The 18,585-nt window shown below is 44.6% G+C and overlaps 1 protein-coding gene across 5 annotated transcripts in view; it reads right to left on the reverse strand.

The window, feature by feature from the left end:
* The window catches only part of LOC135902430 (streptococcal hemagglutinin-like), an 87,544-nt gene that overhangs the window by 54,258 nt on the left and 14,701 nt on the right, over positions 1-18,585 (reverse strand). For 2 of the 5 annotated variants that reach the window (XM_070531963.1, XM_065432481.2), the window contains exons 3-14: positions 17,826-17,870; positions 15,599-15,646; positions 15,230-15,262; positions 14,293-14,319; positions 13,439-13,585; positions 9,992-10,303; positions 7,576-7,611; positions 7,460-7,507; positions 7,326-7,373; positions 3,990-4,019; positions 1,926-2,054; positions 167-454 (exon numbers count right to left, since the gene is read on the reverse strand). In XM_070531963.1, coding sequence (XP_070388064.1) covers positions 167-454; positions 1,926-2,054; positions 3,990-4,019; positions 7,326-7,373; positions 7,460-7,507; positions 7,576-7,611; positions 9,992-10,303; positions 13,439-13,585; positions 14,293-14,319; positions 15,230-15,262; positions 15,599-15,646; positions 17,826-17,870 — 1,191 coding nt within the window. The remainder of the gene's footprint in view (positions 1-166; positions 455-1,925; positions 2,055-3,989; positions 4,020-7,325; positions 7,374-7,459; positions 7,508-7,575; positions 7,612-9,991; positions 10,304-13,438; positions 13,586-14,292; positions 14,320-15,229; positions 15,263-15,598; positions 15,647-17,825; positions 17,871-18,585) is intronic. The other 3 variants (XM_065432482.2, XM_065432483.2, XM_065432484.2) reach the window with 3 other exon arrangements.

Here is an 18,585-nt window from a genome sequence, read left to right on the forward strand (position 1 = left end):
AAAGGAAAGACAAACATGTGATGACGACAATAATGCACAGACGAGGAAGAAGTGTATCAAATATACCTACACTAAATAGGGCAGTGTACTTTCTGGGATCACCAACATAAATACTCTGCGCGATAATCTATCCGAACACCATGGAAGCGCTGGTAAATTGCGTCACCTGTTTGGGCCCTGCAGATGGGGTCGTAGAGGTCGGGTTCCAGCTCGCTGTGGCACACGGGACAACCCTGCGGAAGTAGGGGAGCTTGGGTCGCGAGCGGATGCTGCGCGGTTCCCAGGGGCTGGTCCCCCAGCATCACGTCGGCCTCGTCCGCGGCACCAGAGCCGCACGACGTCAGGTTGGTGACGCCGGCTGGCAGCGAGACGAGCGTGAAGCTGTCGTCGAGCTGCACGGTCCTGGCCGTCCTTGGAATGGGCTTGTCGTGGAGCAGCATGGCGTAGCCGGCGTCTGCAGTGAGAGCACTTTAAGCCGACGCAGCCAACGCTGTCCGGGATGCCGAAGTGTGCGACTCACATTCACAGATACTGTCAAATATTCAAGCAAACAGAAGCAGCTAACCAGTTCTGACTCAAAATATTATTTCAAAACTGTACTTCTGTCTCTTTTTCTTTCTTTCTTAATTAGATGCATGTGAGGAGAAGTTGACACCTCGCAGAGTCGCCGTCTACTCCTCTGCTCCGACGGGCGATAATAAGAGAAATGCATTGCAAAGGATATTGCCGTAAGGATACAAAAACGTTTAATTATGAGTGCTTGCGAACAGGTCATTAGTATCGTTGTAGCTACCACACCAGAACACAAGTTTGGTGCAGTGCGCTGCGTGAAAAAATGAGAATAACGTACATACCGTCACCATGTGCACCGCACCACATCATGGGACTCCGAGTAACTCGACAGGGTTCTTAATTCTTCAAGAAAGTCCACAAATGCACTCACTGCCTGTTAGTGATGTTTCTTCAATATATGGATAAAGGCTGTTAAATAGTTCAGAACATGCAGTTCGAACTTCTCGTCTTGAATCTTGCTCCCAAGTTAAGAAGCAGATAACGTGAGTGTGATGTCTCGGATATCACAGTAATTTTGCGTATTTAGGTCATTTTGTGCAGGAGAAGTTTCAAACGTTGCCAGATTAATTTAGAATGTAATAAAATTCTGTTCTATTGATAAAAAAAAGAAACATTGGAGCTGACTGTGTCGACACACACCGTGTTTCATTTTAACGCCAACGGAACTTTTAAAAATTCCCTGTCAGGTTTAGCGCAAATCTACTTATTGGTCTGTAATATTAAAAGAAAAGTATACATTGCATATAGTGAAAATCAATATGCATAATTAATTATTTAACAAAGCCTTATCAATTAACTTTCCAGCTGGTACCATAACACATATTGCAATACATGTATTAAAGCTAGTTATTTCATAAGGTACATCCATTTGGAATGGATGTACCTGTGAAACTAGAAGAAGTTTTGAGGTAAGAGAAGTTCAACTTGCTGTGAAAATGCCCTGTTGTTCCACTTCATATTTAACAAAACGCCTTTTTAAGCATTGCAGCTCAAAGGCTACTGGAATGCCAATGCATTTGGTCGCAAACATTGGGAACGCGTATCTCGAAACTTGTGTCATCCTCAGAATTCGTTTCAAGTCGATATGTCTTTTAAGGTCACCGGCTACAATTCGTAAATTGGAATATGTGGCGTAAAGTAATTAGCGTAAACGTTAACTAGCAAAATTGCGTTAGGGAAATTTCACTTTCAGTTTTTTGTGCCAATGATGTCTTGATTGTGAGACTAATCTAGCTCAAGAACTGTAATTCTGCAACACGTCCCGGGTGATATTTAATAAAAATTTTGTTAACGATACAGTAAAACGATAAATAAATATGGCGACACGGCCGGCAAAGAGTTATACAACTCACCTTTGCGGAGGAAGTCGCAGGCGCAGTGGGACCGCATAATGAAGTTGAGATTCTGCGCTACGGTGTCGATACCACCGGGGCTGACGTCATCCAAAATCGAGAGGGCTCCCCTGACACAGGTTGACGAACCTGTTCAGTTGGGTTCAGGAGTACACATCACCAAGCGTTACCGAACTTTCTGCACGAAGCAGGGTTGCGCCCATATATACGATGTTTCTTAAATACTATGTCTCAAAGTATCCCTTCCTCTAACGAAAAAAAAAAGATCGAGACCTTTCCGCACCAAAACCATGTCCGTAGATATCGTATGCGGTATCCTTGAGTTACGTCGTTCGCCATAGATTTCCTTCTTGGTGAACTGGTACTTGCTGGGTTGCTCCGCCGATAGAGGCGTTTTCCGAAGGAAAACTTTGTTGGCAATTCCTGCTAATTGATAGCCTTTTGGCTTTCAGTATCACATTGTTAAGTTTCCTTGGCAAACGGTTTAGTTTGCCGAATTTTTTAAAGGTCGACTGTAACAAAATATTCAATCACTAAAGAGTCCCAATTTACGGTGGCGCAGATATTGAGTACATTCCTAGCAAAAATTATACGCTGACGAGCGAACGCATCGCGAAGAGCTCTCAGAAAGAAATGGTTCTGGTACCAAAACTTAAATGAATGAATGAATGAATGAATGAATGATGCCGCCATTACCGCTTGCCGAAAATGGCGCCGAACACGGAACGTTGAGAACCATCGCGCCTCCTCGGCATCTCCGACATCGGGAAGCGCCCGCGGCGCGCTGAAAACCAAAACCTTGGAGGCACGTTCTGGGATTTGCGTCATGTCCGCTAATCACCAGGTGCACGTGCTGTCTTCATGAGTGCTATGTTAAAGGCGGTTGATAAGAAAAGTATACAATTATAAGTCCTGCAGCTTTGCCGAGATTGCTACAACAATCTACGCTCCTCGTTTATAAATAAGCGAAAGAGAAATTTCGCTGCCGTTGGCCTTTAAGGTGTTATAACAAAGCTCTTAATTAGGCGCTGCCCTTTTGTGAATCTATTGTCGCGAATGTGGTTTTCATTAACACGTATGTTCAAATTTCTTCGGATTAACGCCAAATGACGGCCAGTGCATGCGTCGTCCACCTTGCTTTGTCTTCTTTGTTGCGTTGCTACTACAAGGCTGGCCTAGAAGCAACTAGATCAAGTTCGCACGATTGTGCAGGGTACAGCACGGACACTTTCCAAAATAAGCACGACGTCGTTACCGCATGGCTCAACATGTAGACACTGGACTCCTGTCGAAACCGCCGCGCGTTTCCTGCCACTTTAGTTGCGCTTTAAAATATTCCTAATCTCCGTATCGAAACACAAGGATGTGTACTCTCAATTTTACAGCTTCTGCTGAGACTGCCGTTTATTTACGTACTCGGCGTGCTCGCACATTTAGTTATTTGCCACGACAGGGCGCGGCGACACGCACGACACCTGCTTGTCGACCTGCGCAAACACTGCTACAGAAGAGAACCGGACTAATTTGGAGGATCGCGTATTGAACCTGCTGCGAACATGTACGCTTCACACGGCAAAGTGCACTTGAATGTACGACGTGTATGCAGAAATACAGCCTCACCATAGCTCGTAGTTAGGCACCTGCCTGTATATTGCCTGAAACGTTTTTCAAGTACGCTTACTCATAAACGCAGAAAATATTTTTTAAAAATCGATAAGTCCGCCTTAATTAGCTTCTTTTTCCCGCAATTTTCAGCCGCCTTCCAGTATATTATCGCCCCATAAGGCCATTACTTCATTAGCGCATGCGCACAAGTGCGTCAGTACGCGCTACATACTATACGCCGCGGAATTGTTCTGTTATGCATTATTTCTCTTCGGACGTGGCAAGTTAAGCTTCCAGCACAAAGTTGACGTTCTCGGCTGCCGCTCGTTGCTCTTCCGAGTTCCATCCTCGCTTTCCACAACGTAAGTCGATTAGCACCCTCTCCCGACCCGAAAGTGTGTGCCCCGTTTGACGACGCCGTGAATAAAAGATGGCCCCTGAAAGCTCCTAGTGCCTTACCGGATTCGTTGCCTCCGAGTGGTCTTCTCTCTGCAAGAAACGAGATGTGAGTGAATGCATCTGCGGATTCCACAGTAGCGCTCACGCAGAAGAAGTCAATATGCAAATAATTAATGCAGAAAGTTGGCCTACAGTTGGAACCGCGACAATATAAAAAAAAAAATTCCGGTGCTTAGTAAAAAAAGAGGATGGCAAAAGAGAGAGAGAGAGAAATTTATTTACAGAAAGGCAGAGAGGTCGGCCTGAGCTATAACATGCTCTGGCCTGCTACTCTACATGGCAAAATGATCAAAAGGAACAGGACAGAAGGAACGCTTTCTATCCTTCTGCCTTTTTTCCCCCTTTCCACTAAGCTCCGGACTTTTTTTTTAAATAACAAGGCAATATGCACCACGCCGACAAATATTGCGAATATTTTTTTCTCTCGCTATGATGACGACCATTTGGGTTCATTAAGGCAGTGTAAGATAGCCTTATCACAATTGCACTTTCAGTGCTCATCGCTTTTGAGGTTAGTGAGGCCTACTGCAGTTCCTGAAGTCAACGGACTACAGTGAGAGACTGTTGTTTCAATGTGCACACCCGAATGAAGCGACACGTTCACTATTATCTACCCTTTCTTTGTTTTCATCTCATAGCCCTCTTTCTCCTGCTTAGGTTAGCAAACTGGACGTGCGTCTGGTGGACTTTTTTCTTCTCTCCTTTGGTTCACTATTTTTTCCCTTCTTGCAAGAAGTACTTAAATGCTTCTGCATTTATGGAAAGTTTGTGCGATCTGGTTCACTTTTATTTTCATCATAATTTTTGAGCTATTTCAAACAGTTAGCTTTTCTTAGCTCGTTGCCCAGTTTGGCGCCGCCTGCAACTGTGGGCCGATCGCAGAGAAGGTGCAGTCTACAGTCCCATGGGTACGCGCTACTGGGCGTGTCGGCATACCGCTGTATCCGTGCCATCGTCGTCTTAAAGTCATCGTCGCACCATCGTCCTCGTCAGATTCTCGTCACACCGTCGTCGACGTGCCATTGTCGTCGTACAGCCCTCGTCCCGCCATTTTCATCACGCCATCATCCTCACGCACTCGTCGCTATACAGCCGTCGTCACACTATCGTCCTCGTACACTCGTCGTCCTACCGCTTCGCCGTTCCGTCGACGTCATTTCCTCTTCGTCATTCCATCGCGAACATGCTGTCGTCATTGGATCGTGATCGCGACACCGTTCTCATGCCATCGTCATCAGACGGTCGTCGTAATGCATTCATTGTCACAACGTGGTCGTGATGCCATCGTGCTCTTTCCGTGGTCGTCGTTCCAGCTTCGCCATCCGATACTCGTCGTGCCGTCGTCGACGCGCTGTCACCTGTCGTCATACACTCACCGTCCTCATGTTGTTGGCGTGACGCTGTAGTCGCTATGCTATGCTCATCATTTCAGAATCACTATTTCAAAATATTTCGAACCTAAAAGCCCATTCGGGCACTAGATAGGGGGGGGGGGGCGGGAGCAGGGGCGCGAGGAGAAGACATGAATGGAATAAGGCGAATTTGGTTTATCATTTTGGTGATGCTTGAAAGTTGGGAATAGTAACTTGCATTAAATCGATTTGCCTTGTTCTGCAGTGATTCCAAGTTGTTAATTAGGTGCGGCTCGTGCTGTATCCAGACAAATTAGGCATACTCGAGTTTTGAGCGAACTGTGATAGCACACTCAAGAAGCATTGTGTCACCGTTAGCCTTAGAAAGTGCACGACGAATGAAGCCAAGGGTTTTACACTTCGAACACACAATCCAATTCTCATGATATTGTTAGTACAAAGTAGGGATAAAGATGGACGCCTAAATATTTAAAATATTCCGCAGTTTCAAAAGTTTGAACGTTTAGTACGTATTTGTGCTTCATAATTTCCCTGCGCGTGGTAAATCTCATAAGCCTAGCTTTTTTTTTGTATTTACGCTCGTTTGCCTGTCTGAGCACTATCTTTCAATCATGTATAAATTATTTTGTAGTTTAGCACAATCAACATTATGTTTTACAGAGCGATAAGAAACACAATCGTTGGCATGTAGCCGGAGTTCCGAATCTCCAACTGAATACCGTTGATGAAGATTAAATGTAAAGTAGGTCCCAAAACTGAAAATTGAAGCACATAGGACTTGACAGGTTGAAATGGTGAATGGACATAATTAATTACATCGTGATCCCATTGCCATTTGCCGTCGTCGACGTAACAATGTGAAGCAGATTATTTTTTTTTTAAATGTGAAAACTGTAATTGTTTTACCGTGAGTTTCATGCTTTGAAAGGTGCACTTCAAGATTGAGTTACTGTTTTCAGCGCAGATGGGTCCCGCTCATCGAAAGAAGGTACACGTCTTATTTAGAATTTACTTGGACACCGTCCCCTTTCCTGGCCCCCAGAGTAGGGTAGCCAACGAGACGCATTTCTAGTTAACCTTCCTGCCTTCTCTCTTTTATGCGAAGCATATTACTAGAGCTCAACCCAGCTCCTCAGGCGCGGCGGTGTCGCCTTCAATACCACGTGACACCGTGACGTCACGACAGAGGAGAAACGGGGCTCCAACTCGCGCCGTCGCTCGCGGCGTCGCGGCGGTATATAAGCAGCTGCGCTTGCCTCTGCTAGACACGCACGAGGTGAGATGCCTCCTGGAGACAGAGCTGCTCGTTGGAATGAGAAGCGAAGGTTGCGGCGTGCGACAGAGACTGTTTCTAGGTGGCTTTGCTACGGCGCAGCGACTACGCGCCCCGCATCGAACGCGGTGAGCGTCGAGCAACGCAGCGTTCGGCGCGACAACGAAATGTGCGCCTGAGCAAGCGCCGCACGCCTGAGCCGACGCCGACGACACCGGCTTTTCTGCGACACGAGCTCCTTAACGCTGTCGCGTTAAAATAAAGGCCAGTATGCTTCGCATCCTGGGCTTAACCTTAGCTAAGCCACAGCCATTTTATTTCCTCCTCATCCTCCTCCTACTCGGAGGACTCAGCAAAAGTGCTCAATCAATCAATCAATCAATCAATCAATCAATCAATCAATCAATCAATCAATCAATCAATCAATCAATCAATCAATCAATCAATCAATCAATCAATCAATCAATCAATCAATCAATCAATCAATCAATTTTCCCTATTTTATGGGTAGAACAAGTACATCGAGAAGTTCAGAGAATTTACAGAAGTGATCGCACAACTTCGCGTGAGCATTGAAAGCACCCACTTATAGAGGGCCTTCAATCACCGTTGATATTGTGACGTTCGTGCCGCCTTTTCACCGGACGCCTGTAATTATTTGCCAACTTTAAGCAGAAGTGCTGGACTTACCTTGGACACGAATGTTGATTTCTCTGACAGTCCGTAGCGGTGCGACTTCTGAAATGCAAAATAAAGTAAAAAGAAAAGGAAAATGATTTTGTTATCGCCATCAGCGCATCTTTTAACGATCACATTCTACTTACGCGAGATTTCAAGCTTGGGAAGAAACCACGGCTTCCTACGATTGTGCGCTGTTGGACGGAATTCGAAGACGGTAAGAAAAATTAGCGCCATTTTATTGAAAGAGCGCTCCGCTCACCTGTCAGCCTTTCCGCGTTTCTTCTCACGATGAACGCTGCAAGGAAATATAAAATTGTGTCATTTCTTTAAAAGCCCTTGTTGCACACTCTGACGCGCCTAAATGATTTCCTCCAAGTTGCTCTAACATTCGGTGTGCGCGTGTTAAGGCTGCGGTCGTTACAAAGCGACATGTCGAGCTCAGTCATGAAGCCTCGCATAGATCCCCGAGCGTGCCAGCAGAAAGCGTAAGGGCGTCTCCTTGCGTCTATATCATTTCGCACTGAAGGCAACCAACCTCCGGTGGCAGACTTAGGGGAGTGCGGCGTAAGCGTCGTGCTTTAGGTTAACCCGAGGGGGAAAAAAATTACACTATGAAGGAGCGTGTCGTGACATCCTCTGAAGCCTACTCAATAATAAATAAGGAAGGAAAATATATAATCAAGAAGAGGCTCTCTTGGCAAATAGGCCTTCGCCACGTGATAGGCGAGCGGTAATTTCTAGCCGACGAGTACGCGGAGAGTATATGAGAGAGAGCAGAACGTAGAGCGCATAAGCGAGGGCCGATCGTGACCAGGGCGTCGCTAAATGCTGCCGTAAACAAAACAATGCCTGGAAAGGTCCGGAAACCCTGCGGGGCCTAATTTCCCAAGAGTCGCCGCGCACAATGGCCCCGTAGGAGAGGAGGGTTGGAGTCGGAGGAAGTTGACTTGCCGAGTTTAGTTGCCTCACATCATGCATGCTCTCTCCTAGTATTTTCCTTTCCTCCAAGGGATTAAATCCACGAAAGAAAAGGAACAATATAAAGAGGGATGACGTATTTATTTCATTCCAATTATTTTCCTTTCAATATTTTCTTAGTGGTCTGACCTGCCCTCTGCCCATACTAATGCCGGAATCGGCCGCTCGTTAGCGGTGGATGATACGAAATAGGATCGAACGAAAGGAATAGTTGCGTTACACCGACCACCGTGTCAGCGTTTTGAAGTCATCTTGAAGCAAGATGAGAGGTCGAATTCACGAAGGTTTCCGTTAGTAAGTTGCACTTTGCCATTTACAGGTGGTCTTCGCTAATAATACGTCCAGCGCCAGGATTACCTGGTATTTGCTTTTACGAACGTAACCTAACGTAAGCTAACGTAAGACCTTTTTGTCAATACGGGCCCTGCTTCGCGCAGAGACGATTTTTAAAGGAGTCAGCACAGCTAGACGTGTAGATGCAGTGAGCTGTAACTGTGCAGGCAGCTAATACATTATGTAGATACTGACGAATTTCTTAAAGTTGCTCTATTAAAATACTGAAGCCCGTAAGTAATTTAAATGTTTGAAAGAAAACTCGGAGCCGCGGGCAGGTGCCCTCGAGGGATAATAACCTTCTGTGACGTCACAATCCGGGCGTCGTCCGAGGTTATGTTCGTGCGTGCATTTACAAAGAATTCTAACAAATAGGAGAACGGAGGAATTGAGGCTAAATTTAGGAAATACTTCGCGGAACCGCAGTAAATATGGGCAAAAGAGAGTATTAAAAATTGTTAGCGAAATTATAAAGCCTGAAATTAACAATGTTTGCAAGCGAGCGTGGGCTGCATTCAGGAATCCCTACGGGCCTTTAAGGGATGGCCCTCGGCTTACGCTGTTCGTGATCCCTGCCGACCAAGCATTTGTTTACAGGGCCGCTTTTTTTTCTCAGATCTTCACTGCCTTAAAGCGACACTGAAGAGCAATGATAAATTCCTTTAGACTCATTCAACACTTCGTTTCGCCCTAATAGGTTGGTCATTAGAGGGAAAAAAAAACTATTAACGATAAATTTCAATATTTTTGTCTTTTTCACGCCGGAAGCACAGCGCCGGCATGTCTTTGAGGCGTCGCCGATTTCAAAGTATATTTTCGTGTGTTCTTAAGTTCTTAAAACTTGATGACCTGAATATTTGGCTCTTTTAAAATATAATGTAGTCAATGTCACTAACCTTACCCCCTCCCTGCACACTTTTCTAAAAAAAGAAAACAATGAAACAAAGACCGACCCCAGTAGACGCCGTAAAAATCTGTGACGTCATTGCCGGCTGGTGCGGGAACTTCAAAGCAGCGCAGTGGCGTCACTTCCTGCGCACTATGGTAACTCTCCTGCGATGTCAGCATATTACTGACTGACAGGGGGCGCCACAGAGGGAGGCCAATTGGAGATTAAGTCAACTCGTCCGTTTTTGAGGGAGCAGCAGCGGAGAGCCTTCCGCGGCAGTTTCTTATGCCACAAAGCGATATAATTGGCAAACAGAAAACGATTAATATGCTTCTAGACGAATAATCCGTCGATCTAGTTCGACTTACCATTTTACTCGAGTGTCCCCTTAAGGTACAACTCTATTGATCTAACAGACCGCCGCCAATCGGGTCAACTCATGTACAACAGCACTGACGTAGTGAGTAGCGCTAACCCGTAGGAGCTGTGCAGGCACGCTTTTTCAGTTCGTCGCCGATGAGCGATGGGCAGACGGGGCAGCTGGGGCGGATGGGTTGGCGCCCAATGTGGCACGGCACCGTCGCGTCGGGCTCCGCGTCGGTCAGCAGGAGCGCGTTCTCGGGAGGTCTGCGGCCTGGCCGGCCCTCGACGTCGAAGCAGGCCGGCACCGTTATGTTGCCACTCTTGGGCAGTCGGAACGCCGAGACGCCGTCGCCCAGCGATAGGACGTCCGCATTAGCGACATCACCCAGAGGCCTCTCCGACACAAGCAGCACGTGACCCGGCTCTGAAATTGTGTTATCAACAGTCGTAAACACGTGCTGATCTCCGGGAATGGAATGATGATGAGATCAGTAATTAAGTAAGTGCAGCGCTTTCAACTTGAAACGAACGTACGAATCTTTATTTTTACAGTGGACTGGCCTGTGGGGTGGTCTAAGTAAGCATCAGTGTTCTTTAGGAATAAAATAACTTCGGAACCTTTATAATGCTGTGGGCTCTATAATGATCTGAGAATTACTTCAGTGTGATGATATCATGGCTACCTTTTATTCCTGTGCTGGTTGCACTTGGAGGGAAATTTGTCGAGGTGCGTATTATTTTTGTTTTCTTTTCTCAATTTTTAGGACTTTAATTTCTCTCTTACAAGAAATTGAGCAGTGGCTTCTTTCTTGCCTTTACAGAGACCGCCTCCTGGAAAACGGTGCTTCTCTGCAACACACGGTATACGTGGTATCCGATTTCTGGCGTTCAAGTATACTAAGATACTTTAAAGATGCCTCAACTACCTTAATAGAGAATTAGCGGAAAGCGTCCGTTCGAAACCTGTATCAGCGTACCCTTTGTGACGCGACATAATAGTAAATTTCACTCTCTTATATAGTCGTGGGGAGAAGGAAGAGAGAGAGAGATAGAGAGAGCCGGTTATAAGTACATGCTTTTTTTGTTACTGAACGGCGTTTATGGTACTTTTCTTGTAGTGCTCTCTTTCTCTATATGAATAGGTTTCCGAACATGTGGCCTTTAAGTTTAGTTTGGAGCGCGCACTTTTCTCTCTTTGCCTTCGTTTTCCCATGTATTCTGCGCTGTTACATCACCCATTAGTAAACTGTGTTCTCCTATGCCCTTCCCTACTTTTAGCTCATTTTTTTCTCTAAACAAGTCATATGGCTTCATATGTTTATTAGTATTGCCTGCTTGAGTTGTGATTACTGAACACCAAGTAAGTTTCCTTTTTTTGTCACAATTAATAGATGTCAGAAGTGATGTGGTTGTCTCGATGGCATGTGCTACTCGATATTGCCAGAAATTCTCGCCCATTTCTTCATTATTCTGTGCCATTAGGAAAGCAGCGTCCTGATTTCTTGATTCCAAGATATACCCCTAAATGGGGTAGATGAATATGAACTAGAACAGTAACCACGGTAAGCTCGATTTCTTATAATTCTATGTTCTAGGCATGCGCTCCAAAAGCGCGTCATCGTGTTACGTCGCTCCACTCTAAGTAACTGTTTTTCTTTTGCGGGTATCTCCGTGTACTGCGACTATTTCTACTGTGACTATTTTTGCGTGATTTCACCTGTCAGAGTCCGTCCTCTCGTTACCTGTATTTACATAGTGCGTTTGCTTTAGAGTGATCCACGTTTGCTTCTCTCTAGGAAAATCTTTTTTCTTGCATTTAGAAGAACCTGCTGCCCGAAGTACACAGTTTAGGCTCCAAAGCCTACCTAATGATTCTAAGCTCTTGATTCACGAACGATTCCTCCGTGGAAGGTTCTCCCCAGAGGACAACGTCGATGTTCAACTGAAATAGTCACTTCGCTTGGACAAAGCTCCTTGAAATTCTCGAGCTATAATTCCGCAATCAGGTGCCCTCGGCGCCCACTCGAAGAAAATGGCGCTTGCAGCAAAGTCCTCACTGTGCGAACAGCGCCGTCCCTATTCAATCGAGAGTCCTTTCACATTGTGGAGCCGAGGGCCCCGTTGCAGAGGGTGAGCGACGTTGAAATGCCCATAGGCCAGCAATGCGTTCAAGACCCCAGCCGACTTCCTGTCCTGCGCTTTTGACACTCAAGTTAGCCAAGAAGAAAAAAAAGAGGTGTTTTGTCGCATTGTATACTGTAGGCAATATCCTTGATGTGTTCAGATATAAGGCACGTGCGCCATGCGTCGAGCTCAAGTATGGTTTTTTTTTTGTTGTTCCTAAGAATAAAATTCACTTGTACAATGCTCCAACCCTGCAGCGGAACTGGTGCCAACTGGAGAGTACTATTAATTTGCAGGCTACTGCTACTTGCGTTGTTCCAGAGGGCTTAGGTGGAAGTCCTTCGGGAACTCTGTTTGCAAGTACAAAAAGGGTCTATGTTTTTCTAAATTTTCTGTCCCTCACGGCAACATTTATCCACTCATACAACAATTTTCGTGGTAAGATCAATCAATCAATCAATCAATCAATCAATCAATCAATCAATCAATCAATCAATCAATCAATCAATCAATCAATCAATCAATTCGCAAACCGTGATGGTCCTGTCCAAATAAAAACTATAGATATATAGGTGCGACGGCAGGTAAGCTAAGACAGCAGCGAGACGAAAACTGATGGATGATTTAGTGTTGTTATTAACGTGCTGCGCCAGATGCACAAGAACAGAAAAAAGAGATGACAGGACAGAGCACGATTAATAATTCAAATATGAACGAACTAGTCCACAAGAAAATATTATTGCAGTATTGTTAGATCGTCGACAATTTACCCTGAAAAAAGAAAAAAAATAAAGGGAAAGAAACGAATACCAGTCCTATCGAAAACAGCGAGGTTACAAAGAAGAGTGATAGTCGTTTTTCAGAGCCTTCTTTAAAATCAGCGTGGTCTGAGATTTGTAATAAATGGTTGCGTTCGATGCCGCCGTTATACATGTGTAAACACAACGGGTCTTATAGGTACCATGAGCGTTTAAATGTGTTTTATACTTTAAATTGTAATGTGTCATATTATGCAGTGATATGAAGTTTCGTTGATCCACTCTTCTACAAAAACTGTGAACTTCTTTGCGCGTGCTCGGAGTCTTCCCAGCACTTTCATTTGATTGCCGAACAGTGCCATGTGTGCGCTCTATTCTTGTGCTCTACCTCGTGCTCTACCTTCTGGCTTCCGTCACCAGTGCATGGACCCCTGCAGGTGCAATTGTGCCTTCACATTGTCTTTAGTGCTTCTACTGATGCAGAGGACACTTGACTGCATAATTATAGGCCAAAAATTGGAAGGAGCATTTTTCAAGCGAAGTTATAGCAACTTATAGTATTTTAAGTCTGTATCATGAAGAAGCTTCAGAGGCCGCTAACAGAAAAAGCGCTTTCGTGCGTTGTTATAGACCGCACAGAACCTTAACGAATCTGCATCAATGTGGACTATACTTACGAGCAAACACTCCATTCGTGTCGCATTTGTTGGACACGAGCAAGTCTGCCAACCCAGCCAGGGGCTTGGCCTGGGCACTTGGCGATAAGTCGAAAACCTTCTTGACCTTGAAGCGCTTGCACCTGTCTGAGGCCAATGTCACGGCTGCTTAAAAAAAAGAAAAAGAAAAACGAACAGAAAAAAAAAGAAAGGCCAGGTTATGTTCAATACGGAAAACAGAGCGACTTCTGCATGTTTGGCCTCACAATAAAGTAGGGCAAAAATAATAAAAAGAAAGGTGGGAAGGAAGCGAATAAAGAGATAAAACTCTAAAGTTGCGCACTGCAAAAAAATTAATAATAATAAAGAAGGGAATTCTGTGCTTTCAGTTAAGAAAGCGAGGATCGCTGCGAGTTATTTGTGAAACACGTTGCTATTTCCGTCCCCGTGGCTCGCGGCATTTGAGAAGTGAATGAGAAGGCTTTGCACATGTTAAGCGAGTGGAATGAGGGAGTCATTTTGTAATAAAAACGACAAGAAAGCAGAACGATGGGGGGAGGGGGCTATAGAGGGAACATATTTCTTTCTTTTCCGAATTCTTCCTTTATTTTTCTTTATTCCTTTTTCGCGATCGAGTCTTCGTTTTGTTTCTCGGATTATTGGGGGGTGAACGCGGGTTTGGAGTTAGCTGTGGGGTAAAGGCAGTGGAAGGCTACACCAAAATGTCGATCGACGCCCGCTTTCAGTTCTGTTTGCGGCATAGAAACGGGAGTCACGCGGTGCATTGGTGGAATTCGAGCAAGAACCTGTACGCAGGGTTCGCGATACCAGAAGCCAAGGTTGTATAACGGTTCACGAGCACAATGCGCACCCACCTCCTTCGCCGTCCGATCTGTGGGAAACTGAAAGAGAGGCGAAAAAGAAGGATACAATTCGAGTCTCACCTTAGAACTTCTGAATCAATGCCATTTCTTTCTTATTTTTTCATTGCCCTTACCCGCTATGTTGGAGGCATATACATATATTTAATATGTCGCGCGCGATATAGTGGTCATGCGCCTCATTGTTGCCATAGCATTGTTGCATTTCTTTAATTTTTTTTTCTGAGGTTCCTCTCAGTTACTTGTTGCACGTGTAAATGTTTGCGCTACTGTCGTGATGTTAGCTTTTATTACGCCACAGGTTCCAAAGGCATAATAGGCGTAATTAGCGGGTTGTAATATGTTTAGAGACACTGTTTCAAACGCGTCAACGCTGAAGTGCTATAGTCTTTTCTTTCTTTCACCTATGTTTTCAACATTTGATATATTTTGTTTCCTCTTTTTACAATTGTCGTACAATATAAGACTGGAAGTTACCTAACACTTTCGACATCGCTAGATTAATCAACAAGAAAGCGCTCCTTCTCTTTATTTAGATGCAGAAACGTAGACGTTCTTGTGTGCTGTATGTGCAGATTACCCATGTATTACGTACATGTGTTTCGCGTACTTAAGTACAAAGTGTTATGTACATACATGTGTGGCACGACACTGTAGCTACTTTCACTATCGTGAAGCAAGGTGCATTATTCATTACGCTAACGGTGAAGCACATTAAGTTACTCTATGCTGCTAGAAAACAGTCAGAGCTGTTCAGTCTCACAGCCGAACATCCATACGTAATTCAGTGTTAATCAAGCATCAGGTCAGTATCAGTAAGTTCAATATCAATCAGAGCTATTCAGCCATTCAAATGAATGAATGAATGAATCAAGAAATGAACACATCAGATAATATAACTAATGAGTACCGATGTATATAAATAACTGACCTCGAACCGCCATGCTGCCATCCGCCATGTTTCCTGTACCACCGAGAAGTATCACGGATGTGAAGAGTGGAAGGGGTGGCGATGCGTAGAATACAGAAAAATGAAGAGGGAGAGAGAGAGAGAATTAAAAAAAGGAAGAACAAAGAAATCCCCGCCTAAATCAACAGCGCAACCAGAATCGCCGGCGAGTTTCCCCTAATTGCTCGCGTAGACACGGATGTCTCTCGCCTAATTAAGGTGTCTCCCGCCATCTAGCCCAGCTAGCACTGCTCGCACCACTCGGGCGCGTAAGCACCAGATACAAGGCGGCCGCTATACAGGATAAAAAAAAAGGCAAGCGGGTGTAAAAAAAGGAGACGCGGTGCTTACGGTCGACTTGCACGGCGAGTAGCCTCTGTGGCGACAGCCAGCTTGGCGCTGAAACACACAGACGAGAACCAAGGTAACTTTCCGCACCCTTTACAAAGTTCCCCACGTCGAATTTTTCGCGTTTTCTTTTTATTACTCATAAGACTGCTCGATTTCCAGCTGAGAGCGTGCGCGATATGAGCCCCATCGTGTAAGCGCGAACTTCCCGCGTGCGCCACTCGATTCGCCTTGTCCCCAAACTCTTCCTGATAGCTAATGTAGACGGCACTAACACGAGTTTTACCTCGCTGTGAGCAAGCTGTATATAGTGCTGACGAGGAGCAAAGTGCCAGCCTGGTGGCTCTTGATAGCTGCCGCGTATGTTGGGCGACTGCGGGGATGGCCAATATCGCGCCGATAATGTTCGGCAAACGTTGCCTGATGATACATGCAGACGGCGACGGGTAGCGCTTTAATTAAGACGGCGTCGGGCAGCCATTCGAAAGTGTCTCTAGTCCGCGGTCGCAACTCCCCGAAGAAGATGCGCGGGTAGCGGCACCTTTTCTCGCGGCTGTTTATTGAATCGAGCTTTCTTGACTCGTTCGCTAGATTTCCGTCCGCTCGACTCACACGCCGATTGCGCTCCCGGCGAAAGCGTATCTCCTGCGGGAGTCTCAAGGGCGTATTCAGGAGAATTTTTTAAAAGAGATTGTCCTTATGAAATACTAGTCTAAAATGTCGTCAATGGAACTGTTGTTCATTATTGCTTTCGCGTGTAAACTAAACGGCCGAGAAACTCACTGTAAAAAAAAAAAAAAGAAATGAAACTAGCTTTACCACTAGAAAAAAAAAAGGTGCTTATTAGAATAAATCTGTCTGCTGAAATCTGGCATAGTTTTATCTGGCAGTACGTGCGCGCACATAATGCTCAAAATACTTCTCTTTTATACAAGGTGAACCCCAAAAGCGTTTCAAAAAAATTTCCGTTCATTACGTTCTATTACTACTACTACTACTGCTACTACTACTACTACTGCGTTTTATGTGCGTGTCGCACAAGACATAGCAGGATCATGGTGTGAAAAATCAGCAGTGTTTTCTTTGTTGTTTCAGTTTTATGTCTTTATGTGACTTCAATACGTACAGCATACGCGTGGCGTTGTAGAGGAAATAAGGCGCAGTGAACTTTTTAAGTGACGTAAGGGCGGGTGGAAAAACGGAGGCAGTCAGCGTAGGTGGCGTGTGCATCATCTTAACTATTCAGAGACCTTCCCTGCGAGATACAGCCGATTGAAAGTTCATACACTTGCGTGACACTAACTTATTTTCATGATTAAAAATGACATTAAAATCAAATAATAAATGTACAAAGCAACGTAGCCCGCGCGGTTCATGGAGATATCATGCTTATACTGGTAAACGTGACTAGACTACGATGTATATAAAAAAAAACGGCAGCTGTAAGAAAATTCTGCTGTAGGCGCTAGTGTACAGGAGTCCCTGCGTACTTCCACCCGAATCTATGAACCCAACAAAAATTGATACCTCTGTGTGTTCTGTACTTGGCACGCAGATACAACGAGAAAAATAATAAAGTTTGTTTGCTTTAAGTAACGTAAGCACAAGAACAACAAAACGCTGCTGTTTTAGTTTCTGGTTTCACCCGCCGGAGCGGCGTGGTGGCTTTGGCGCTGCGTTGCTTATATAGATAAATAATGAATAATAATAATAATAATAATAAAATAAATAAGTAAATAAATAAATAAAGAAAGAAAGAAAGAAAGAAAGAAAGAAACAAAGAAACAAAGAAAGAAAGAAAGCAAAAACGCCCTTGTGCCGCGCATTGGATGTTCGTTAAAGAACCCCAGGAGGCCAAAATTAATCCGGAGTAGCCCAATACGGCTTGTTTCATAATCATATTGTGGTTTTGGCCCGTAAATCCCAGAATTTATGCAAAATAATTAGTTTAATAATTAATAATAATAATAATAATTAATAAGACTGTGCGTGCGATACTTTTCATGCGTTATGCAGAAAAGATAGGTTTGCCACTTTACTGTCGTCGCGGAAGATCGCAGTTTGGGAATGTGTGCGTCGCTAGAGCAAAGTGCACACTGCGGAAGCTTTAGGACGTAGCGTGACACGGGAATGTTAACTTCAGTCCAAAATGGCCTTTAAATATCGCGAGTTGGAGTCCCGTATTTTTCATGAACGGATGTTGCCAAAGAAACCTGGACGAATACGGTACCTTCCAGGCTGGGGTCGTCCGCCAGACCCACCGTAACAAGAAGCACTGAAAAATAAAACAGCGGGTAAATTAGGCGTTCGTTGATTCTTACGTATACGCGAGAGAGCTGCGTAGCTGTTCAGCAGCTTTCCAATTTTTGTTGGAGAACAAGGTAGCGTGGTAGTATTAGTCACACACCCATAACATCATCATCATCATCACCATAATCATCATCATCATCATCATCATCAACTTCTTCTTCTTCTTCTTCTTCTACTTCATCATCATCATCGACAGCAACAACAACAACAACAACAACAACTACTACTACTACTACTATTACTAGCAGTCAATAAGGATAATGGTGCTAATCAAAGGATTGGTCGGTGCATTGGCAGCATATAAGGACACTGCCCTCAGGAACAGATAAAGGTATCAAGGACGCTAACAGCGCTAACAACCAGGCTTTAAGTTTCCATGCATGCCTATATAAAAAGCCGCGTCAAGAATAATACGGTCGTTCTGAGCATTGCGTATGTCTGTACTGGCCTGTGTCCTGTACTGAGCTATGTTTTCGTTACTATGTCTCAGATTCTCAACTCTAGTTTGCTTCAAATTATTTTGCACTAATACCGCGAAGTTCGTCCTTTCAACTGACTTGGAAATTGTCCCAATAATAACTTCGCACACTTTTCCTACGGAAATTTACTATTTCTGCTGTAGCATGCAACAATTTGCATAAGCCCTTCAGGGTTTTGATGAAAACAAGCATTCTTTATGT

This window comes from Dermacentor albipictus, chromosome 1 (genome assembly GCF_038994185.2).
Source record: "Dermacentor albipictus isolate Rhodes 1998 colony chromosome 1, USDA_Dalb.pri_finalv2, whole genome shotgun sequence".
Lineage (NCBI taxonomy): Eukaryota > Metazoa > Arthropoda > Arachnida > Ixodida > Ixodidae > Dermacentor > Dermacentor albipictus.